The following is a 25,617-nucleotide window of genomic DNA, read 5'->3' as shown; positions in this document are numbered from 1 at the left end:
AAACGTTTAGGCAATTACTGTAATTATGATAAGAACTGCATTTCCCATATGAAATACAGAAAATGAGTAGCCACACAGGACTGTATAATTACATTTACTCCCACCCGCCCCAAGAAAATCTTTCACTCAGACAGTATGAGATTGTTTATTTGATACATCAGTGTTAAAATCTTACAAACACACATGGAAGAAAATTAGGAATTAAATGATGTCTTCTCTTTGAGTCCCATTAGGGGAGCTAAAGGGAGCAAAGAGAGGACAAACTAATGTGATCTCAGTGTGAAGGAATGTAGCTAATGTTCCTTATCTGACCTCATGCTGAGCCACAGCACCACTGTGGAGCAGTTCTTCTATGGCATCATCCTCATACCCCAGCATGCCCTTCAGTATCTCCACTGTATGCTGTCCAACAAGTGGAGGTGGTTTGGGATGTGACACAGCAAATTCACTGTATCTGACACCTGGTCCTGTAAAAAAAGCAGACAGGAGGGAAATTATTTTGAAAAGTTACTGCCCATATTTATATTGAAGTGTCTATGTTAGCTTAAAGGAAAGTACCTCATTTTCACAGCAGTCTTATCACAGAAATGTTATATTCTGGAATTATAGACTAAAAAAATTCCAGTTCACAATAATGTACCAATAAGACAATTTTAAGTAGTTCACCCAAATGCTGAATTGCTGAATATTCACTCAACATTAAGAAAGTCTTCCCCTTGTTCCCAGTGCTATCTATATCAGGGTGCTCTGAATCATATTATGTCACAGGTCTACCACTCTCTGCCACCTGAATGACACAGGCAATCCCCAGCCCACACAGCAGGATGTGGTGCAAAAATCCCCGCACCGTCTACAACAGGAAGCAGTTCAACCATAAGAATACAAGGAAATGTCATGTTAAGACATTGTTGCTGATGTCAGAGCAGCACACTGGCTGATGGGAAGCACCATCTCCAGTTAGCAACAGCTCAAGTACCTCTGCAGCGTGCTCCATTATCCTGTGGTGATGTAGAACTGACATCAAGCACAGCAAAAATATTCCCAGCTTGTTTTACATTTTCTATCAAAAATATAGGTGGCAGCAGCCATAAGAAACTCAACAATGGTTCATTTACTCTGGCAAGAACAACTTCAAAGGTGGAAATCACTTAGGGAAGGTAGCAATGATATGAAGACTTTTATGTCTATTGCAGGTAGTCAGATCTCATGGTTTAGCAATCCTCTGTAGTGAACTGAACAGAGATTTCAGTGTAGTTCCCTGCAGGCAAGTAGCTATACCATTACCATCAATCCCAGAAGAGAGAATGAGCCACATATTTACTCTGGGATTAAAACTGAGGTATGCAGTCTGTGTATGCATAGAAAGGCATTCTACAGAGAAACAGACGACAATAATTTCACGAATTGTCATTTGAAAACTTTTCTTTAATACAAAATTAAACAATCTTTGATGCTTTGGATAATTGGCAAAAAGATTCCTCTATTCATAGTTATGGTCTTTATTATATCATCAAAAAGAATTCACAGAAAAAGTTATATGTAGTTATGTCTTTGTCTATGACAGTAGAGCTTTACTTAGAAATGCAAAGAAATACATAGGGCAATTTAATAGGCAGAACAGTGTTTGACATATTTCTGAAGAAATAGGATATCAGCCAGAAAGGGAAATGAACCACAGCAGAAGTCATCCTATAAGGGCATGAGTAGGGAAGTTCACTACACTACTTATTTGAGAAGAGATGCTGAACAAAGGTCATGCTGCATGCCAAAATATGCCAGTTTTTCAACAGTTTTCATCAACTGTAATCAAATAGTTAATACAGTAAAGGTATCCACCCCCAAGCAGGACAAAATAAGATGAAGCATGCTTAGAAAAATAAGTTTTTTCAAGTTGATTTGGTACATTCCTGATGAGAATGCTTCTGGAGGAGGTCAGGTATAGTTCCTGTGTTTAAAAAGGAAAGGAGGTAGAACTGGGGAATTGTGGACCAAATCATTTAACTTCAAGTTCCATTGAATACTGGAACAAATAATCACAAAGAAAGTACTCAGGACATAAGTAACAGCCAGCATGCATCTATTTAGAACAAATTATTTAGAACAAATAGTGTACGCTCAATCTCTTGTCCTTCTACCAGGAGAAGGGCTGGAGATGAGATACATCCCATCTATCTTTAGATGCCAATAGCCTAGATATAGATGTTTAGTTGCTTAGACTGCCTTTGGAGTCACAACAGATGAAAAGACATGCTTACAGTGTAGTTCTTCTAAGACACTGGTAAATGATTAAACCTGGTCAGATGAATTGTGATTACCTATGTTTCTCCATGAAGGAGAGGGCATAGAAGTACCTTAGATGCAGACCTCTACCACCCAGACATCTAACGTCACGTGAGATGACCCTCTGACCACTACAATGCCAGATAGAGATTTGACTTTCAGAAAGAAAATGCTCTGCTATTTTCCATAAACTCACTAAAGAAACATGGTCTAGGTAAATCCGAAGCCAGGTGCAATACTGAAAGGGAAATCATATTCAGAGAATTGCTACCTGTGAACTTCTAAAACAGAACATTTCAAGTGAGCTCCAAAGGAATCTGTTCAGGATGAAGCACTAATCGGTAGCTTATCTGTCTAATTATACTCACTTTGAACACAGTCAGTTCAATTTTCAGAGGAAATATCAAGTGAGAGATCAGTACATTTTAAAGGGACAGGTGACATCACTAGGCAATATTTGTATTAATTCCTCTTCCTAGGAATAACTGAGGGCTGAACTGGCGCTACTGCAAGCCACAGGAATGATCTATCTGTGCCAACTGAAATGCCTCTGAAGATAATTTCAGAGCAAAAATGCACCTTAGAGATTTATTAGTCTAGAAATTCAATGTAGCAACAAAACTATTAGGCAATTGCTATTAGAAAATATAATAATACATAGATATAAAGCAATTGTATTTCAGGTGTGTGTATCTGAGAACTCTTTATACCGAGAAATCAGCAAAACCTCAAAGGAACTAGTTTAGTAGCTATACACTTCTCATGTGCTTGTGCAAATTTTTGCTAGTATAAAAATTGCGTATCTCAAACCCTGGGATTTTTTGCAGTGATATCAAAAGACACAGAAGAAAACCTCTAATGAGAGAAAAACAAAACTGACATTAAGAGTACAACAGGCATAGAACACTTCACACTTCCCAAAGAAATTAATCTTACAAACTAGAGCATGCTAGAAAATTGCACAGCAATTATAAAACCAGTGTCTTCCTTGAGCTTTTATTGTTTGATGCATAATTCATCATGCTACTTTTCACTTTGATAGAGTTATAAAGTTATCTACATTCATTCAAAGGAGCTACTTGCTAATGATCCATCATTAACGATTCTCTGTTCTTTCCTTGTGTAACTTCTATTTGGCTTCTGTGTCAATTAGGAGGGTGCAAAGCTTGCCAGTCAGGCTTCAGCAATCCCACGCTCCTACGGAACAACGCTCCCAGAGAGCAACCAGCAGAATGCTATGCAAATGCTAATTAAACACAACTGCCTTATGAGGAAACCATCCCTTGAGGCAGAGAGAGGTGAACTGCTTTAATTAAGGTCAGAAGCATTTGCATGGGGGTGAGTTACAGGGAGCCTTGCAGATGAAAGCAGGCCTTTACTGGGGTAGAAGCAGGGTTACTGGTTGGAGGAGGTAAGACAGCAGTCACATGTGCATCCTGGCTGTAAGCAGGACACTATACTCAATTCAGCCATGAAGTTAAAGGGACACATATGGTCACCTGAAAAAAGCAATGAAGGAATGAGTGGTAGCTGTGATTTACTTTTGTCCTGTTAAATTACAAGGAGCCTGTTTCTCTTTTTGCTTTGATTATCATTGCCAGTAAACCGAAGAGCTCTTTCACTACATTTAAATTCTAGGCTAATCTTCTTTTATTATTATTATCATTTTGACTTTGGCACATTGCTAAAATATATGCTGTGCACACCATGTAACATACAGGAATTAACAGTGCAATAATAAATCAAAATTTGTATCAGTTGCAACCACAATGACAACTGTACCAAGACATCTTGAAGACTTGCCCAGTACTTGAACTCAACATCATCATAATAAATTCTATTTCTTTGGTGCCTATCTACTATAGTATTGCTAGGCACTGAACTGAGCTATTAGGGTAAGACATACCAAACACATTAAAGCAAAAGACAAAAATGAGATAAAACGACTGAAACAGGTCCACAGGAAGGGCCCTGCAAGAATGAAATGCCTTTGAACATTCACCCTAAACAGGTGAAATGTGCAGCAGTCTTTGAAATGTGTCACTGGGCATTGCTGAGATTTTGGGCTGCAGAAGCAAAGTCAGTTTTAGTCTACAAGTAGCAGAAATTAAAGTTGAATTTGAATGATATTAAAGGTGGAAAGCACAGTATAGAAAAGTGGATAAAGGTAATAATATCTTTGCTTTGTCCTGACAAATAGCAGTCCTGCAGCATTGTGCAGCACTCACTGGGTAACAGTTTTTCTACAGCACAGGTTAGAGCATATTGAAGCAATCTAAGTCTCAAACTATGTAGAGGGAATCAGACCTGGGGACAGCCAAACTCAGGGAAAAGTCATGATTATTTGTTATTATTCAAGTGGGACAGGGAAAAGAAAGGGGAAGTTTGAGCTAATGTATATATATACATTCCGCTTGCAACATATCATCTACATTTGCAAGAAAGAGCAATGAGAAACCCAACACCACTCATTAGTTAGTTCTACCCCAGCTCACAGTGTAGTTTATATACATGTAGGAATCATATGAAAACAAACGAAACTCTTGTGCCTCTTCCAATAACATGGTATTGCTACATAACAGTTTTGCAATTCCAATGAAATATCATCAACAGTCAGTAGTCATGGCCCAGAGCCAATACATTTGCACCCAGATCCCATACACACTACAGGTCAAGTGTTCAGAGCATGCAATTGGCTGGTTATGAAACAACTGGCCTAAAGGCGGATCAGCAGGAAACAAGCAGTGACTTTTAAGGCAATGAAAAGGCAAACAATACAGAATAAGTCAGCAAGAGGGGCTTCATGGCTGCCATGAAGGATATTTGGCCATTAGCAGTGATGCGTGCAGGGATATGTTACCAGGAGTAGACCAGGGAGACTTCATTTTGAGTGTCTGGTCTCTTCCCTTTGGTCCCAGCCATGACTTCTGTCAATCCGTTATTCACAGCTGAGAAGATGGGGTACTCGAGCACACAGTACAGCCCAGCTTGGCTATACTGCCTTTACACCAGGCTTCTTCCCCTTGGTGAAACACAAAGTGGAAAAGTACACATAGACAGAAAAGCTCATTAAAAAGACCTGCTAGTACGAGTAGTGCACACAGGCTTCAAGGAAATCTGCAGAATGAATGATCCATTTCTTCTTAACCGGGCAACTCCCACATTTTTCTATTTCCTGCCACAGATCTGAAAGTTTGGGAGCTTGGGAGACTTTTCAATAATCTACTTAATTGCTGGGAAAAAATCCTTTCCTTTTGCATTACATTAGAGCTGGTGATTTACCTTTTAAGAGCAACTCGTAATAGATTTGAAACAAATCAATTAAGACTTGCTCCTCCTTCCCTCACTGCAGCTTCCACTTCCTCCCCCACTTAGAGCACAGCCACACAAAGTGTTCACTTGGCATCCAGCACAGCTGAGAGGGTGGAAAACTTTGGCAGGATGAGTAGGAATGAGTAACTGAGAGTGGAGAGGATGGACAAACTTTTTCAGATGGTAACAAAAAAAAGTAAACGTTGTTCTAGGTGCCATACAAACACAGATATAAATAAACTGGTAAACAGTAGTAGTAAAGAGTAAAATCAGTAGGGCAGTAAATAGTACCAATACTAGAAATATCTACAAGCCATCGGTTTAACTTTTCTCATTTGGACAATGCTGACTGCCATGGGAGAGCTATGAGGACTGTCCAACGTCACAAGAGTTGAGAATGTAAAAACTGAAGCATTGTGAGGGGAATGAGTTGACAGGCAGACCATAAACACAGTTTATGTGCAATAGCCATAGATGGGTGTCTAAAAATCAGGCCACTTTAAACTCACACTTGGGCATTCAAAGCATCCATTACATAATTCTTAAAATGTTTTGCCAAGTACATTTCTAAAAGTACTTTCTTACCTGAAGCTGCCTATATAGAAATGCATTAAAAAACATCTTATGTATTTCCTATCAACCAACATCCTGGATATAATCAGTGTAAATACCACTCAACATTTATATAACGCTTTACATTTTCAAAGTGTCACCATACTAACTGTACCTAATTAATCTTGCATGACTGCTGCAGTAAAGGAAATCATTTATCAGTCACTCTGGTTGCATATTTGAGAGTAATTCTGCATAATTACACCATTCAAATAACGCAATTTTGCGAGAAAACTCTTGGCACCAAAAAGCTTCAAGAAAGATGCAGTAAGGTGGTGTCTACTGCTTCCCACGTGTATCGCCTCACAACTCTGAAAATTTGGCTAACTTTTTGTACAGACTCACTTGGTCCCACTCCTTCCTGAAACCCCCAAAGACCTTAAGAGAAGATTCAAAGAAAGACAGGAAGGAAGATGACTGGTAAGAATATCCAGAGGTAGCAATTTTAAAGAACCGTAAATTCTCTAGGTAATAATGTGTAGCTCCATTTCCTAAGGAAACAAATTTATGTCTCTGTGCTGTCTTTCTAATCATCTGTTTGTCTGCCTTGTCCCCACCACACATAGTAACTTCTGAACTGTCAATCTTGACAGAAGTATAGAAATCCCAAGGAAAATTAAGTTCTTACCAGTGTTGTGAAAATTGGCAATTGCTGAAGAACAGACACCCAAATTACTGCCCTGATGACATTAAAAAAACCCAAAGAACTCAGCTGTTATATATTCGTTTTGGTTGCAAATGACTCACCAGTAAGTACAGACACAGCTCTGTAAGAGTCACCTAGCACATACTGTCCTTCACTGGGGAGAGAAGGCATAAAGGACATGAGGAAAGTTCAGGTTATCATAAGGATTACTGATAGGGTTTATAAAGAATGTAAATCTGAAGGAAAAAAATATTTAGTTCCAGTGTTCATGGAACAACTTCTTCTAGGCATCTTTTCTACAGTACTGTGGAAGGTGTATTCAGGCTGTGCAAGCCCAAGGCAAGGAAGTTAGAGACTTTTAGTTTAACATAAATTGCTCTTGCCAGAAGGACCTGAAGAACTGGATGGCAAAGAAGAGTAACTGGGAGAAGCCCTGCAAACCTCTAAAAGGAAGAACCTACAGAGGCAAGGCTAACCTACTGAAAATCCAAGCTAAAAACCTAATTGGTCTCAAGTCATAATCTAATCAATACAAAACTCGATACATAATCCCACCACAGGATGCAGGTTAACCACAGCATGTGTACCTAATGCAGAAATTACCGGATGAGGCTGAGAGGCTTGTCCTATGCAGGACATCAGACTGTATGATCATAATGGTTATTTCTGGGCACAAAACGTATGAATTTCTGAAATGCCCATAAGCAAAACTGTTCCCACACAACAGGGCAGGGGTTAAGGTGGCCTACCTGAATGTCCTCTGATACTTAAGAGGTCAAGCCACATATTGCTTCACGTAGACATCTTTACTGTAAACCCAAAGGCCATAATTACTGTATCTTAAGGAGAGTAATTAGTGAGAAGTGTGCTCGTAGTATGGAACTACTAGAAAAATCAAAATGCTACCTGACATGCGCCTGTTGTAAGGACAGAGAATTGCCTAGTTGCAACATGCTCACATGATCCTGGAAGCTGAATCATGCCCCCAGCTGCGCAGGAAGGCAAGAAGCTCCTCAGGCCCTCCTACTGAGCCTGGTGAAAACTGTTTCCAAGTCCCATGCCTTGTGGTTAGTGTGACCCTGCATGTTGGACTAAGACATGCCAGCCAAGCCAGAAAGTTTCTGTATCTCCTCCGTACACCAATTTGTCCTTTCCTGCGTCCTGTCTCCAGCTACAGGTTAGATTCTTTGGCTCTTCAGAGACTCCAAAAGTAATCCTCTTGGCCAGCTGTGCATCATCAGAGTGGGAGCAGATGAGCTCTTCCTTACTCTTTAGACAACCAGCTGAAGCCTGGATGCCTGAAGTTGATTCTAGTCTCTTAATTCAGGGATGCAAGACAATGCACACTGAAGGACTTACATAGCCTGATCCTAAGGCTGGGTATAATTATCTCTCTAATCTCTTACTCACTAGAGTGGCACTTTTTCAGGGTAGGAGGCTTTAAGCTTTTTCCAAACAACTGGTAAAAATAACTAAAAATTAAAAACCTTTGGGCCTTCTTTTAACACAAATTTGAAAGACTACTCAAAACATTCTCCTAAGCTACTTTTGAAAATGCGTTTATTGCTCCCAAACACCCTGACAAGGTTCACAAGTCTGATCTTCCAGCTCCTAGGGAACATTTGTCTGTGGCCTATCCTTGAAGTCTTTGTCTAGTTGTTTCTGTACACTTCTGTAAGCGTGGACATTGGAACAGGGCACAGATTATTGCACAGAAGAAAAAGCATTTTTCCATGTCCCCTTTTTATACCTCTAAAGAGCAGACCAACTCTTTTCAGCACACCTTGTAATGGGAATTTATGTTAAGATGATTATTTGTGATGGCTCCGATCATGCTTCTCTAAGTCTCTTTTCAAAACCAGAGGTGTCTGTTCTGCAGGTCTACCTGGCATTGCTGTCTGATGGCATTAAAACCCACTGTAACAGCTCCTTTGGCAGCAATAGTTGGTAGCCAGAATAGAAATTGAGCTGGGTGGCAAATGGTTCATGACAGAAGTAGTCTATCACATTGCTTTGCTCTAGTTCCCTAACGTCGCCACAACCCATCTGTATATTAGTACAGATGATTTATTAATTTATTTGGGATGATTAATGTCTTACGACATCCATCTTAGCCTGCTAAGAAAAAGGAACTGAGAAATGAAAGCTTTCTTCAGTCCACCTGTAGCAGAACTATTTTCAATCATTTCTTAAGACTTTTACATTGACTAATTTTTCCTCAACAATCCCTTGTTTTGGCCAAAGGATTAAGTCTCAAAAGGGGTGTATTGTTATAAAAAGGCAAAGATCAGACATTTAGTTAGATGTCAAGTCATGTGTCTGTCATGTTCTGTACGTGTATTGCCACGCACATTTATTCTACACATCTTTAGACTGTTCCTCTGTGGGCGCAATACACAGGCATATAAACCTTCACATTTGGAAAATTCAACAGCCGGTCGATGCTTTCTTGCCTGGTTAGTGACCCACACCAAGTAAGTATCTGCTGAGTGAGTATTAAAATAATGGAAAAAGCCATCAGCTGCAGCACAGCCAAGGAAATTCTGGTGGTTGAAATTCTTCAACACAGACGACAGCCAGGTAACTCTATGTTTGAGCACCATGGAAATATTTGGAACTCAATTCTCAAGCAAGGCATCTGTGATTAAGTAGGGCTGAGCACTATGCACAGCCTGATCATTCTTCCAAAAGCTCTCCCACTCCACCCTCCATTTACTTCTGCTGTCCCTTGTGCAGCAGAACGAGGCCAGTTCCAGTGCACAGGGACTTTCCCTGGCAAAGGAAGATGGGAAAGGATTTGATACTTTGTTTTGGATTACTTGAAGAACTGCAAATTACATTTTTAGCTCTTTTTGGGTAAGGTGCCCAGACTCCTTGAGGCATAGGCTACTAAAAATGCTGGCTGAGTTTTGAAAAGCACTGTGCAATCTGGGATGACTCTGTTTTTGAGTGTCATACTTGAGACATCTTTAAAGGGGCCCAGTTTCCAGAAAAAGCTGAGGACATCTGAAAATCTTTCTCTTTCAGGATGTCTCAATTTGACTGTGCAGAGACATCTGGTATTCAAAGTAGACAAGAAGAGCAAATATCACTTCACTGAGCAGGGGAGACTAAAACTCTAGACATATAACTCCTTTTAGAAACTTCTTTTTTCCTATTTCCCATTTAAAAGCAACCATCAGGTTAATCTTAAATTCTTTAAAGGGAAACAGAGTGCTTAAACTGGAGTCTGGGAGTGGGACTAGAGAGAGGGCATGCTGCAGATTAGGCTGTTTTTTTCCACTGATTTATAAGTGACAATTTGATCGAATCTGTCTCAGTGTGAAGGACTGGGAACAGCTTTTTGGCTTTCCATTGTCTGCTGCCAATCCCTGACATGTGATATTCAGCTCATCAACTTGCAAATATCAAAGCAGTATGGGGCAGGAGAAACAGCCATTTCAAACCAAGCAGCCTTCAGTTTGGTTTTTGGTTGTGCGGGCATGCTGATGTGAGCGTGTGTATGTCAGTTAAGTATAGGCTGGTTCTGTATCTAAGTTCTTGTGGTTTCTGACATTTGCAGCCTTCACTCCATCAGAAGAGATTTCAGTGTTGCGTTCTGCCCTACAATGGGCAAAAGAGTCAGAAATCATCTCTCCTCGCCCACAAAGACTAGAGTAGGATTAAGAAACAGAAATTGAAGTCAGACACACCCATGAAGAGGAATGAGGCACAAGGTTAGGAAGCCATCCAAAGCTCAGTTGCCTATCCCCTTACTAAACTAAACTAAAAGTCTCTTTTTGCTCAAGAAGACAGCTGAAAAGCTAGGGAACAAAAATTAAAATCAGATTGAAGCCAGCCGTGCCTAAGCAATATCCCATCTTAAATGTGTGCAGATCAGTTTCATTAAAATACTTCCCCATTCTCTCTTTTTCCACCTCCTAATATTTTGGCTGTTTCCTTTAGCTCCCCTTTAAACTGCAAAGCAAAATGCTTTTACTGACATGGTTTGTAATTTTGAAGCTCTAATCTTAAGCAGCAGGTGCTTAGTTTTAATGGAATTTTTCCATCCCTGAATGTCTGGGAGCATCAGTAGCACCTCCCTCCTACACAGCCCCTCACCTTTGATCCTTTGCCATTTGTACTTGTGGATTTTCATTTACTGTATTTCTTCTGCTTTCCACAATCTGCTTTTTCACTGCAAACCCTTCGACCTCTCCTCTCCTTTCTTTTACCTCATACGATTGGCAAGTTCTGTCTCCTACAAGTCATTATAAAATATGAAGGGCCTTGCTGCCTCTGGCCTCGCTATCTCTGGCCTCATTTTCAGCAGCGCTGTGTCTACTTTACACTGCACTGGCAATTTAAAAGGGCCTTAGAGCGGTTGTAAATATTTGTATCACAAGAAAAATTATATTTTAATTGCCAGAGGTCCTAGGGCTTCTCTGCACAAAACAACTGGAACCAAAATAACAGTTGGTTTTACTTCATACAATTAGTTATTTTGGAGCAAGTCTGTGTGTGGGCACTTTTGTTCCACACTAACAGTTTTTGTTTCCATTTAATTTTAGCTTTTTGGTTAATCTGATTTTAGTTAATTTTCTCTTATAGTTTCCTATCTTGAGTTAATGTAAATGATTTTGTACAGGCATAATCTCAAGCAAAATCCAAGGGAAAAGCATCCACACTCAGTTTGCAATGACATATCTAAAAGTGTGGGTTAAAAGTAGCTTTGTCAACTCCAGTTTGTGGAAAAAATGGGATTCATATCCTAGCATTAGAACTAGAGATGCTGTAGTAAGTGAATGCCTGCTCTGCCTTGGTGCTGGCAGATTGCTCCCAAACATGGTACAATTTAACAAAGTCTAATCATCAGTTGTTTCTTATATCCAGGAATGCATCTCCCTAGTTTGGGCTTTAGTTAGTCTTCCAAGCGTATTTGTATTTGGCTATTAAAGAATAGTTTCTTTTTATCTTCATTTGCCTTTCTATTGCTTATCAGATACACAGGCATATCAGTATATAGCTCTTGCTCAAAAAGCAATGACATGCTGCAGAAATGACCATAACCTTATTCCCTAATAACTTGACATGAATTTGACTGAAAACTCTGCCTTTTAAAATATGAATCCACATTGTGCAGCAGTAAATCACAAGGGCTCACATAGCTTTCTCATAACTAAATTTTAATTGAGTTTTCCATTCTTAACAAGGCAACCCAATTCCAGAAAGTCATACCAGCCACTTCCTTAATCCACAAAGCTCAGAGGCTATCTTCTGCACTGACAGCATGCAAAAATGTTTAATGCTAACACAAATACCTTTCATAGATTATTCTGATTCTCAGGCTGATTTCTAAGCCAGCTGTTCTCTGCCTGATTCAATGTGCAGATTTCATTTTAAAACACAGAATATTCCCTGGTTACCTGCCATATAACTAGATCTTACAGGTGTAGGGCATGTTTGCAATGCTTGTTCATCCACTTGCAGGAAAAAAAATCATAAAATAAAATACTTCGTGTAGCTTTCCTGGATTCTAATGTTTTCTCCCCAACTTTCAGATACTGTATCAACTGAAGAATGCCAGGAATTACTTCATGCTTTATATATGTACCTGTGACGGATTATATTCATTAATTTCAAAGCCAGCTGCTATTTTTGCTTTAAGTAATCCTTGATGGTACACTTTTTTAATACATATATAAGAAGAACTGCTTGCTATGACATTACAAACATTTAAATTGATTATAGATCTATTACTGCTTTGTTCTTTTTCATGTGAGTAACTAGCTTCCTGCTCCTCCTGGGGCTTATTCCCTGTATAGCAATTTTGACAAACAAATAACATCAAATACAAAAGAAAATAATGAAAATATAAGAAATTCATCAGAAGACACTAATAATCATCAAATAGTAAGGTCAACCATAGTACAGACTGCAGAGCTGGGAATCCAAACAGTTGGATTTGGCTCCTTGCTCTATCACCAATCAACTCTGTGATCACAGGCAAATCATGTTCCCTTGCCATATTCTTATATTTCCTGCACAGTTGTGTTAGCCTTGCCTATTTCAATTGTAAAATGTTAGGGACTGGAGTTATCTCTTAGTATTTATTTATACAGTGTCTGACACAACAGGACCCACTTTGTATTGGAATGTAATACAAATAACAATTTTCTGATATCCTGTCTCCCAGAGCTGCGTCAGAGAAGTCTGAACCACTGTCCCAAGCTATATCTGATAAATTGTGCATTACACTGTTGTGGGAGAGTTTTCTTTCTAATCCGAAATCCATCTGTCTTGCTATGCTGCAAGTGATAGTTTCTGGGCAGAGAGCATACTAATTGCAGGATTAAACTCTTAGCTAACTCTTGGGTGGAAACTGTTTCCCATAATGTGGTAGAAAACACATGGTGGTTTCTGTCTGCAGATCCTTGAACACCACAGCCCTGATCTTGACTGGGATATTTAGGTTCTCTATTGAACTGTGTCTGTGCAATATAATTCAATTAGAATTAAATAATAACTAGCTATCAAAAAGTATTATTGAGATTTTAGTGGCTCCAGTACTGCTTAGCCTGGTTTAGTTCCTCTTTGAAGGCAGAGACAATTGTGCTGAATGTAATGAATTCTGCATCTTCTCCAAATAAGTGGCACACACTCTCAGAGCTGAAAAAAGAACTACAATTTTGGTTAAGTGTCTCAGGATCGTTATATTTTACAAACACACAGAGATTTGAAACTGTTAAAATCTAAAGTACATCTTTGTATATAACATTTCACTATAATATCTCTCATTTCTGTGGATGTGCACTTTATTTATTATTCACTGAGGTGAATTACTGACATTATTGATGTGACACAGACCCCATTGGCAAGCTGCAAGAAACAGCTGGCCCCCAACATCTTTTCTTCCCATGGGTACATAGAGGGAGCAGATACCAGCCTGCCAGACACAAATGTGGAGGAAATCTTTCAAAAATTATCCTGGATTTAGAATCGTAGAATCATAGAATTGTTTAGGTTGGAAAAGACCTTTAAGATCTGCTTACACCTCATCTTCTTAGGGCTCTCCAGTCAAAAGCCATCTTAGTAACAAAATACTAAATTTCCCATAGTGTTAAAATGTACGGAAAATGCATTTTCAAGAAAAGCTAGATTGTTAGACGAAGTTACTTGTTGTTTTAGCCTAATTGTTATGTTTGTGGTTGCAGTGCAACCATGAGACATCACAGGCAGTACCACCCAATCAAGAGCTCTCCACTGTATTTTGCAATATTTGAACCAAAACCCCATGCCAGAAAGCATTAGCAAGCCTAACAGCAAAGTTAGCTGGGTGAAAGGGGTGGATGGAGCAGGGTGAGATATGCAATGGGCTGGAGCAATAGATGCTTTTTAAGCTCAGGAGTTCAGAAAAGCAGATTCGTGTTTGGGAAAACAAAATTCTTCTAGAGCAGGGGATTAAGGATCCCAGAGCAGAAGCTAAGGATTCCCATCCTTAGCTTCTGCTCCGACCACCTTCTAACTCCTCTCTGCCCTTATCCTAAGGTGGCCTAACCAATCTCCTGTTACCACAGCGGGGCCTGCCTTTCCAACTAAGCTATTTCCATACTTCTCTGCTTGGCACTACTCTTTGTTCTCCTTTGCCAACCAACCATACCTGGGCAAACCTTCACCCTTTCACAGAGACTATAAAACCTAACATAAAAGCAGAAAAACACCCATAGTGGCTCAGTACACCAGACCGCTCTCTGACAATGGTCAAAAGTAGATGCTCTTGAAGGAGTATGAGAATACAGCAGGAACACCCAATATTTATTTCCCCACAATACTTTCTCAGCCTCTAACAACTCACCATCTAGCTCCAGTATCCCACCCTCCTCTTATGCATACTCCCCTGTTCTTCCCAAATCCCTCTCCCCAGTCTCCCATTAACCAACGCCTACTCTAACATCCTGAGGATAATCACCACAAGGAACTTAATACACCATGAGATAATACATCCCATGTAGCTCAATTACTCATCAACCTTCAATGCTCTTTCTTGTTCCCAAAGCCCACAACTCCCCATGGCACTTTCCATTGAACCCTAAGCCCTATTCTCCCTCACTCCTTCTCCCACTCCTTCTCCAAAACCTTCTACTGACCTTAAATATTGAATACTCTGAATGCTCAATATTCTTCACTATTCACATTTTTCCAGTTCCTTCATTAATCAGTGTACTCCCTCATCTATTTCTTACATAAGCTGACCAGTTTCGCACACTGAAAGGAATACTTGAGACAGAGAGAAAGATTAGCAAGCGTTTCTGACTAAATAGAACATATTTGCTGAATTCCTTCTCTGGTTTTGTTAGATCTCTGCAGCTGGGATTTATCCTTAATGATAAGCCAAGTAACCCCACTTCACAGCATGCACTGCAACCAACATATTTTAAGCAGGTGTGGGAAAATTCAGCAAAGCACTAATGACTCCTAAAAGTGCTAGCAGAACCTGAATTCATGCTGAAAGATGTAATGCCAATTTAATACATAGAGAGAATTTTTGTAATTTCTGTGCCTGCGTTATCCAGTCTTCTTAGATGCCGACCACAAACAAAACTAAAACCAGATTCAGATAAAGAAATCAAATAGGCTGGACTTATTTAATTTTACATTATTTAGAACTTGCAGTGGAACTATGTCATTTACGTACATGCAACAGCAATCTTAGGGTACCACAGACATCTCTAATGGATATGCGAAACAGCCTTTCTCATCAGAGAAATCCAAATGCTGTTTTTTTGGGTGACTCAGAGGAAAGACCTGACCATGGCATCTTTATTCATTCTCCTAGGTCAGCCAATAGGAGTGGACTCTTTTATATAAAAAGTCTGGATACTCAACTTCTTATGTATGGCCCTATGACAGGTTAATCCAGGTGAGCATATGCTTCCCCTCCATCTCTATTCCCAACCAGTTTTGACTCATAATGTCACTAGAGAGAAATAAGGCCACAGTTTTCACAAATGACTGAGTAGGAACTCAGGATGCTTTTACTTTTGGATCTGAGCTGCTTGTAGCAGTCCTAATTTAAAGAAAGTGCACTCTCTGAAGTTCAGTCTTTAATGCATCTTCAGCTGGGTAACCAAAATCAAAAACCAAATCACTTACCAACTTTGAAAAGTTCATCTTAATTAGTATTTTTGTGCTGTAGCTGTCCTCTTTTGTAAAGCCTTCTGAATCCTTTTGAAAATGTTATACAATGTGAGTCCAAATTCTATTAAAATAATTATGTCCTGTTTGGTTTATAGACACAGCATACATGGAGAACACACGTCTGCTTTATATGGTGTGCTTTCCGTGACATGTGGAAACTGCTGTTGAAATCAACGGCAAATGACAGCACGCAAATAATCCTTACATCTGTGTATAAGCAAACCCACAAGTTTCACAGAAGCTGCTCACATTGGATGTTTTAGAGTGAGAAAGACAGAAAGGAAAATCACATTATTTCTCATTAGTTTTAATTAAAGCAGTGGATGATTTCCTTATTCCCATTCATACTAAGGTATATTTTACAGCTTGAACAGTTTTTAACAGGATTCAGATCCCAGTTTTTAAATTAAGCTTTGACTCTTGCTATCCACCACATTTAATTAAAAGACCAGAAATAGTGCGGCTTTCAAATAAAAGATTTAGGACCAGATTCAACAAATATTTAATCCTTTAAGCACAGTGTAAAATCAATGTAAAGGACTGGAAAAAGGATTTAGGAACCAAGGTATTTTGGTGAATCTGGGCTGTCTTTAAGATTTTCTGAGTAATTCAGGAATAAGGTCCCTTTCTGAGAGGGCACAAACTGCTAACCTAGGGAAGGTAAACCACTGATCACTTAAAATTCTTTCTTTTTTATTTCTGGATAAAAATCACAATGAAGATACACAAATAATGTGCTATTTTCATTACAAGCTAGCACCAAGTTAACAATAACCCTTCAGGAAGAAACTGTAGTTACAAGAAAGCTTTTAAGAAGAAGGAAGAAGAAGGGGGAAAGGAGAGACCAACTGTGAATGTGGGAAAATAATGGAAGAAAAAGCTATTAAGCTTTTAGAAGAACTGCTTATGTTCATCTACATCTGAATCTTGATCCAGGTCTGTCAAAATCAATAGTAATAACAGCAGTAGGATCATATGGAGAAATTCTTTGACTGTACTACAGCATAGGAATGGGAACACATTAAAATCAGCCTCTTTCCAAGATTCGGAAATTTTAAATTAAGTGATAGAAACAGAGGAGGTCTGAGGTTTATTAGAAGACTGAACTGCAAGGTGTGATATTTCCCTTAAGTGCAAATCAAATACTGTCTGTGATATAGTAACGTGTTCTTCAGTATTGTTAAAAAAGAGGGAAAAAAGGGAAGAAAAACCCTACAGAATTGTAACACATTGTGCATAAGAATGAGTACTTGTAAAAAACAGTGTTTCTGGTGTGATGAATTCACTGTCAGTTGTTAGTCCTGCACTTCCAGTCTAACTGTGAGTATTTCACATTCATTAGTGGTATAAATTTCAACTGAGTTTGGAGAAGAAATAAATTTCATACCAGAACACCTATATTTCCATTTCAACCGCTTACATGTGGATAAGCATCCTATTTATACATACAGATATACTGATATTATATAGATGCTTATGTATTCGCATTCATACTATGAGATGCTTACAAGATATATATACTTACATAGCACACATACAGTCACTTCCATTAATAAGACTGTGAGTTTTTCAGATGCTTACTGTCTACACTGGAGGATATAATTAATGAAAGCAGGCACATGGTTTCAGGTTGCTTCCTTCTAACGAAAGCCTGACCCTTATGATATGACACCTTTGACATTCCCAGTACAAATCTGACGGGAAACAACCATTGGATACAGAGCCATAAAATTCTAGCACTTTCACTAACTTGTTATACAGCTTTACATAAAGTAGTTACTCAGTGTGGTTGTGATCCAGCAAACTGTTTCAGCATGTGCTTAAATGACCCAGTCTCCTCAGCTGTAATACAGTGATAATGGTATTTGCTGACTTAACTCTTAGGATATTGTGAAGACCTAGGTAACACTTGCATGGAGCACTGAAGCTGTAGAGCAGTAACTACAGTGTTGTAACCACTATGACTATTAAACTTGCCTTAGAACAATGACGCTAAACCTTTTCTATGATGCATGTCAATATGCCTGGCTGCAACAGATTTGAGAACTTTACACTTAGTGGGCATGTTCCCTCCATGGTGTGTGCCCCTCCCCCCCCCCCCCCCCCCGCCCAGTCCTAATCTCCTTACTGTCCACAATTAGGAATGTGGCTAGGCATGGCATTGTCTCCTTCCCACCGATACATCCTCTTTTCTTTCCAAAAGAAACTAGGGCAGGGGAGAGCAAGGGACAATGAGAGTCCAGATCACAGAGAGTGGGGCTGTTTAGCCAGCTGCATCTGTGAGCTGTGAAGGTCCCTGGGTTGCAAAGAACAGACTCATGGAGACCAGACATAAATATCAGGGGAAGAGGCAATGAGAGACCAGAGCCTGGAAGATATCATTGTTCCTCTGCAATGATGAAAGGATGGCCCAGTGATGAGTAGGTACTCAAGGACTGCAGTGCATGAAACTCAATTATTGTGAACTTAGGGAAATTGCTCTTTGTCCCTGTGAAACAGGGATAATAGTTCTTAAGTGGTTCTCAAGATGTAAGGTTTATGATTTTATCTATTGTTTTGATGCAATGGTAATAGACCCATTGAAGTATCTTAGGCAAACAGCTGTATTTTCCAATTAAATTTATGCAAAAAAATTTGAACTTTGGTACAAATGAAAAGTCAAACCTACTTTTTCATTTCGTATGAGTTGAAGTGATTACTACTTGAGACAAAAATGAAATAGACTGCTAAGATTACTGAGGGTGTACTGCAACACCAGCATGGACACTTCCTTCTTCATTTAAAAGAAAGAGAAAAACAAGGCCAATTTTTCAGCTTCGATGACGTGGCCCAGAAGGCATTAACCTTCTCCTGTAGAAACACACTTCTAAGAGAAAATGGGACTTTATTACCCATACCCACTGAAAGTACTAAAATATTTAGAGACAAGTGAAACTGCTGTCTCTGTGATGCAGGTACCTAGTCAGGCACCTGCCTACTACCTACTACTAGACCAGAGCAGAGTCCTTGAAGAGACTTTACACAAGGAGCCTACAACTGCTTTCAGATGGATACGACTTAAGAACTTTCAGAAAAGGCTTTTAGCAATCCAGATCTCAATGGCAGTATTTTTGTCTGTCATACATGATGGACTCTGCCTTGAGGTGAAGAACAGATCATCTTTATGAATGGTCTAATCATCATGTTTCAATTAACACCTTTTTTAGCACAACTTACTGTCCTTGTCTCAGTTTCAACATACAGATGATAGATCCTGAAAAGGATCAAATATTTTAAAGTCTTCCAAAGGACACCTTGTACAAATGATGAGATACTGAAAGTAGAGAAAATGAACATTCATTTTAGCAGAGTGTGCCTTTAAGGCATTAATAGCAAATGCTAAAACACCAACAGGAAACTTTTCCAAACTGGTTATGATTAGCTGTTCTAATTCTGTATACTGCCCTGAGGAATTTGAACACCGACTGAAACCAAGGATCTTCCTTTACACAAGGAGACATAAAACATAATCCCATCGACTTTAAGGCAAGTAACTTCCAAGGGATTTGCTACAGCGATTTATTTGCAACAGGTTTGCTGCAATAATAACTTTTCACTGCAAGTACACAATGTCTGTCTTTCCCAAAATACTTCCACTTCATTTTCTACCAGAGGGCCACCAATCCTTCGTGCCAGGATTTCATAAAATTAATAAATCTACTTCCATAATCCTTGCTGTTTTTACTGACAAATGTAATAAACTACAGGATGCAAAACCCTGGAAGCCTACTGGGATTTATTTTCCTTTTTTTTTTTCTTGACAAGCTTTACAGAGTAGCACTTCTGAGACATGCTCATGTGCTGTAAACCTAATCCTTAGCAATTTCCTCTTTTCTCAAATAACCCAAATATTTTATGAATAGTGAAGGATTTCCTTTATCAGACAACACTTGCTTTTTTTTTTTTGCATGCGAGTGGTTCTCAAGGAAATACACTTTGAAGCAATTGGATGTTCTCAGGTTGACATTCACAAGATACATTCTTAAAGAAACTTGTAAAACTTGACTAAGAAGAAGGTGTCGTGGAGTTTAAAGGCACTACAAGTGGTGAGAGAACTGAGGCCAAACCTGATGGGACTTGAGACCAAGGGAGCCTTGTTTTTTCTAACCCCACTGCGATGGGCATTTCAGTACTACTTTTTATGCCCATTTCTGTAAAAGATTTGCTTTTCTACTGCATCAAATCACATATGGATTGATTTTTCAGAGCTGATGAGCCAGTGAAGTCACACAGGCTTCTGATGTTTTCTGTTCTAAGTCCTCTTCTCCCCAAAATATGGGTAATACCATAACAGAAGGTTTTTCCATATTCATAGAACAACCACACTTAAGTGCCTGTCTTCTTCAGCGAGGCCTGTACCTCTGCCTCCCTTCTCTAAATTGACCCCTTTGGCTTCTGTAGTTTTAGTTGGCAAGTGTGTTAGTGCGTGCACACACACACACACGTCTACAGTGATATCAAGTACCCTTGTGGAAACAATTCCTCAATGCAAAGTTTACTATAGGACTGAATCTGAAAATTCTGATTTTAGCTGCAGAAAGAGCAGTACAACTGGAATACAGCTCGTAATGGAAAAGCCAGCACACCCGTTCCTATCATCTTCCTGCTCCCCCACATAATGGCTGCAATCACAACTCTACCTCATCCTTCTGCTGCTGAGAGACACCCTTGATTTGCCTGGGAAGTGGGGAATAGGGCAATGTAAGCACAACTACTCCATTATTTCTTGTTTATTCTAAAAGGACCAATAAAGGGATAAACACAAATCTTGGCTGAAATAACTGTGAGGAAAAATGGCTGAGGATTTTTTTTGACATTTGGTTACCTACAGGAAGTCTTCAGATAGTCTAAAACTCACTCCTCACCAAGAAGGAAAACTGCTCAAAATTTCCTTAAACGGATAAGCAACCTTTAAGAAATTAATCAAATTATAACAATTTTCATTTTGCTACACATCCAGCTCCAAATCAAATATTACAGGAGCACTGAAAATCTCAAGAAAATGCCCCATGAGGCATAGAAAACAATTAGCAGGCAAAAAAGGAGAAGTATTCAGCACACCCCTCACCCTAGAAGTCCAAGCCAATTACAGTAGAAATAGTCAGTGATTCAGCACAAAGGTTCCTTGGCAGACTAGTGAGGAAAAGGCAAGACTCCAGCTGGGTCACTCAGAGAAAAAAAATGCAATAGTGCATCATAAGGGTAGGATTTGAGTTTGCAGCCCTTAAAAAGGGGGCCATTTAATTCAGTTCATGTCATTCCTAAAAGGACCTTCTTCATTTATATTTGCTTCTCAAAAACACAAACCTAAAGTTTCCATTCAAAGTGGTTTGTTATCATAGGGTCACGCAGTTCTGCAACTATCAAGGGTCTCTCTCATAGCTCAACTCAAAGCATGATGCATTTCTGGAGGGGTAGATTCTGATACTTCTGGGGAGGACAGAGTGCAAACCAAAATTTCACCATCAGGGATTCTGTCATGAGTTTTCCTAAAAGAAAGAGTGGGGTCAAAGAGACGAGTTTCAGGTAATCGCTCTGGGTAGCATGTTGAAGGAGTCTTTAATTTAATTGATAGAAGAAATAATCAGAAAAGGAAGCTTGGGGTTTCTTTGTTGGTTTTTTTTTTCTTTTTTTCTGACAGGGGAGCCAAAAGGTTTGGGTATTGTCAGAGACGAGACGGGATGAGACACAGGCCTTCTATCTGCCCCAGGCTGATCACTCTTGAGTTCTTGAGTATGCGTGAACCATTCTTAAAATGAATCTGGGGAGAGCTAAAGGTTAGAAAAAAGAAAATGGAGAAGATAAAATAGGGGAAGGAGCAACAAAAAGCAGAGAGAAAGTACAGAGCTATGGAGGCAAAAAAGGGAGCTGAACAGTTACAGCAGAAAATAAGAGAGAGCAGGAGGAGCAGAGGACAGTTTGATGTTAAAAGTGATTAAAAGGTAACTGAGATGCTTATCAATGAGATTCAGAAGAAATGCTGGTAGAGCAAGCAGATGGCAAATATGAAGCAGAGCCATCACTTGCAGCTGAGGAAGTTCATACGATCGCAAGAATTTTTCATAATGTGCTCGGCCAACTGTGGCTGACTGCGAATAATGAAGTTAGGAACAGGGGTGAAATAACCAAGCTCAGGGACAGTGTGGTAGGAGCCAACAGCTGATTTGACAAAAGACAGTGAAAAGAAAAAAAGCTAATTTGAATGGATTGTGTCTGAAAAAAGTCAACTGCATGGGCCTGAGCTTCACTGATGGACAGCATGATAAAGAAAAGGAAAGCAACTTCAAGACAGATTCTCAACTTCCTCTGCAATCAAAAGGTCTCGTCCAAAAAGAACAGCTTTTAGCAATGAATTTCTCTTAAAGATAAAGCTGCAGACAGTAAAAAATATATCCTTTAGGAATATTTAAAAACATATGTATGTATGATCTTATTTACATAAAATATAAAGATGAATTTAAAAGTTTTTGCTGTTTTAAAAAAAACCCTTCCATGTCTTCTAACCCTTTTCATCATAATAGAACCACAACATATCACAATACAAATATTGTTCATGCAAAACTATTGTCCTTACAGTGATACCAATGGTGCCAGAAGTGTGAGGTTCATAAATTTTACTGTACAGCTGGAAGAGTATGTGCATGTGTTACTGTTCCACAGCACTCATATAAAACATTTAGAAAATAATCATTTTAAGGTGATACTGTCAATTTTTAAATAATGCTAGATCTCTATTTTTTTCCCATAGTATTGTTTCAGATAACACCTGGCAATACCATAATTGAAAGAGAACAAGGGATTTATTTCCTACTGCTGCAACACAGACTGCCTTCAGAAAGCAGGTTTCATGAGGGTTTTCAGATGAGGTTGTGGAATCTCCATCCTTAAAGGTTTTCAAGACTCAACCAGACGAAGCCCCAGGTGACCTGGTCTGAATTCAGCACTGAGCCTGCTCTGGCCAGCGGGATTCTGGGATGCAGAACATCCAGCATAAATAATTTCAGTATTTCTCCCCTAGCAGTCAATCTTAGCAATAGGCCCCTAGTCAAACAGTGTGTTCATGACTCACTTAAGCAAATAAGATTAAAGAACATGTAAAGGTAAACCTGGTATTTTAACAACTTCACTTGATCAGGGAGTGAGAGTGAGAAACTCGGTATCTGACACAGGGAAATGGGGTAAAAACTGACAAAAACTAGCAGGAGGGATCACAAGTAGGCTTCTTCAGTGTTATGTCTTCTGTATCACTCAGTATTGCATTTGTCTTTCACATGATAGATTTTAAACATGGTGCTTCATAACTTTTAATAAGATTCAGTTCCACCTGCAATATATGAGATTAACTGACTAGGCTTCAAATTGACTTTTTCGATCAAATCTCTCATAAAGATGTCCCTGCTTTCATTAGGGGAAAATGTGAAACACAGCTTAAGGTTTTCCAAGGTGTCATGCAAAGATATTATCTTGAATCTCAAAAGGTTTATGGTCTGCAGTCCTCTCCCTTTTACATGGGGGAAATCAGAGTGGGTGAAGCATCTTGCTAACAACAGACTCTGTGGTTCTGGAGACCTCCCAGATGTCCCTTTCTCGTCCTTCATTGTATGGTTAGGCTGGTCCGACAGGCTTGGTTTCAATCAGGCCAGCAAGCAGTGTCTAACAATCAATACCCATTTTAGAAGAACCTCAAATCTGGCATGCAAAAATCACTTCTGAAAAACTCACACGTTTTAAATGTACTAAATACTTGCAAATCTGAGAAAAACAGAAAAATGTAAACCATAAAAAAAATGATAATTTTTCAGATTTTCTGTCTGCCTATGGATTTACATTGCCCCTGCAATATGCAACAAGCATTAAACTTTCAATTGGAAGCAAATGAGAACAATTCTCAACCACCTCTTTCATAAAAACCCTTCAATCATTTGTAATGTTTTTTGACCAGTAAATAATAGAGCTGCTTCACTGAGCTATTTAAGTCATATTACTTACAGCTGGAGAAAAATGAGGAACAGTCATTTTCTAGGGAGGCCAAAAAATACGATACACTCATGCAAACTAAATTAGATTAGGATTTTTTTGCCATTGGTTTGAGAAGATAAAGGATAACCTTTTCAACTTTTACTTTGCCTGGCACGGCATTTATATTTTCAAATGAAAGATCATGAACACAGAACTTCATGAGTGTTAATAGGTTTCAGTCCTATCACCAATGGGCTGAGACTAAATACAGATGGAACTACTGAAATATTGCTGTAGTTGGAACGTCCATGCTGAGTCTTTTAAAACAGCATTTAGTGGCACTTAATTTTTTCTTAATCATGTGGTGTCAAATTATACACCACTGTGCAAAGGCTTGTTAAACAGACTCCTGAGAAAGCATCTTCGCAGATTTATTTATTATATTTTTAGCAGGGGTTGAGGGGTAGAATGTGAATCTGCAGCTTTGACATTTTCCTGTACAGTCTCACTGCTGTCCTCCGGTGTGCACTGAATACCTCTGCAGTCTCAGTGGCTGCAATAATGACAGCACCCAGACACGTAGATAGGAGCTGGAGCTAGGACTAGACAAAGGTCCATTGCTCATGTTGGTACTGCACATATAGCTCTTCTGAGAGAGCATTGGGCAGAGAGACATTTCAGCTACCTGCTTGTACAATTATTATTGTCTTTCAAATCCTGCATTTTGACCTGACACTCACGTTGGATGAAATCTGATCACTGCACAGCATGTTTCAGCACAGCTTCCCCACAGGCAATGAAGCCTTGTTATAAACAAACAGGGCTACTCTCCAGTAATGGTCAATTCCTATGCTGCAATGCTTGCAGAATCACCACCGAGGGGTTCGGGAAGAAGAAGAAAAGCTAAATAAGGGAAGCATAGTGGATCCATTGTATTCTGAACCTCCCGCCATTTTCCATCACTTTCTCATTAAAAAATGGAACATTTGATACTTATTTTGAGTTATTGCTATTGTTTTTAATCTAGACAGAGGCTCAGCTGAACCAAGAACTGCACAGACAATTAGAAGAAAACAACCCTTAATCTGAAGAGTTTACAGGCTGATCTTACACAATTGAGCCGCATAACAGTAGAGAGCCTCAAAAATACAGCAAAAGATATCAAAATACATTTATTGAAATGAAAGGTGGAATAAATAGAAAATGTTCAGTTTTTCAGCATAATCCAAGGTCTCCGCTAAACTCCTATCAGACAGAACCTGCTCTTTGCACCTCACAGTATTCCTAAACAGGTAGCTTTATGGCAGAGACTTACAGAATATATTGACAAATTACCGGGGAGGCAACCGACAGACATCCAGCCTTTCTGTCCTCCACCTTTTAACTCTCACTAATGGAAGCAACTCAGGAGTTTCTCAGAAACCTACTCTTCAATGAATAACTAAAATATTAATAATAAATTTGACAAAAGAGCTGCGACCATTTGCTGTATGCTGACTAGTATTGTCTCAATGCTTGTTCGTGCTCTTTATCAATTTGTTTTCTCCTGTATTACACTTAAGATTACAAACTCCATGGGGAACGGTCTACTT

General features: G+C 39.1%; 1 protein-coding gene across 1 annotated transcript in view; it reads right to left on the bottom strand.

The window, feature by feature from the left end:
- Positions 1 to 303: 303 nt before the first annotated feature.
- Positions 304 to 25,617, bottom strand: part of SUGCT (succinyl-CoA:glutarate-CoA transferase) — a 336,377-nt gene continuing 311,063 nt past the window's right edge. The window contains exon 14 of the mRNA XM_075704878.1: positions 304 to 467. Within this exon, the coding sequence (XP_075560993.1) occupies positions 304 to 467 (164 nt within the window). The remainder of the gene's footprint in view (positions 468 to 25,617) is intronic.

This window comes from Pelecanus crispus, chromosome 2, assembly GCF_030463565.1.
Source record: "Pelecanus crispus isolate bPelCri1 chromosome 2, bPelCri1.pri, whole genome shotgun sequence".
Lineage (NCBI taxonomy): Eukaryota > Metazoa > Chordata > Aves > Pelecaniformes > Pelecanidae > Pelecanus > Pelecanus crispus.
Note: the sequence above shows the minus strand (reverse complement) of the source record. Positions and strands in the feature narration are given on the sequence as shown.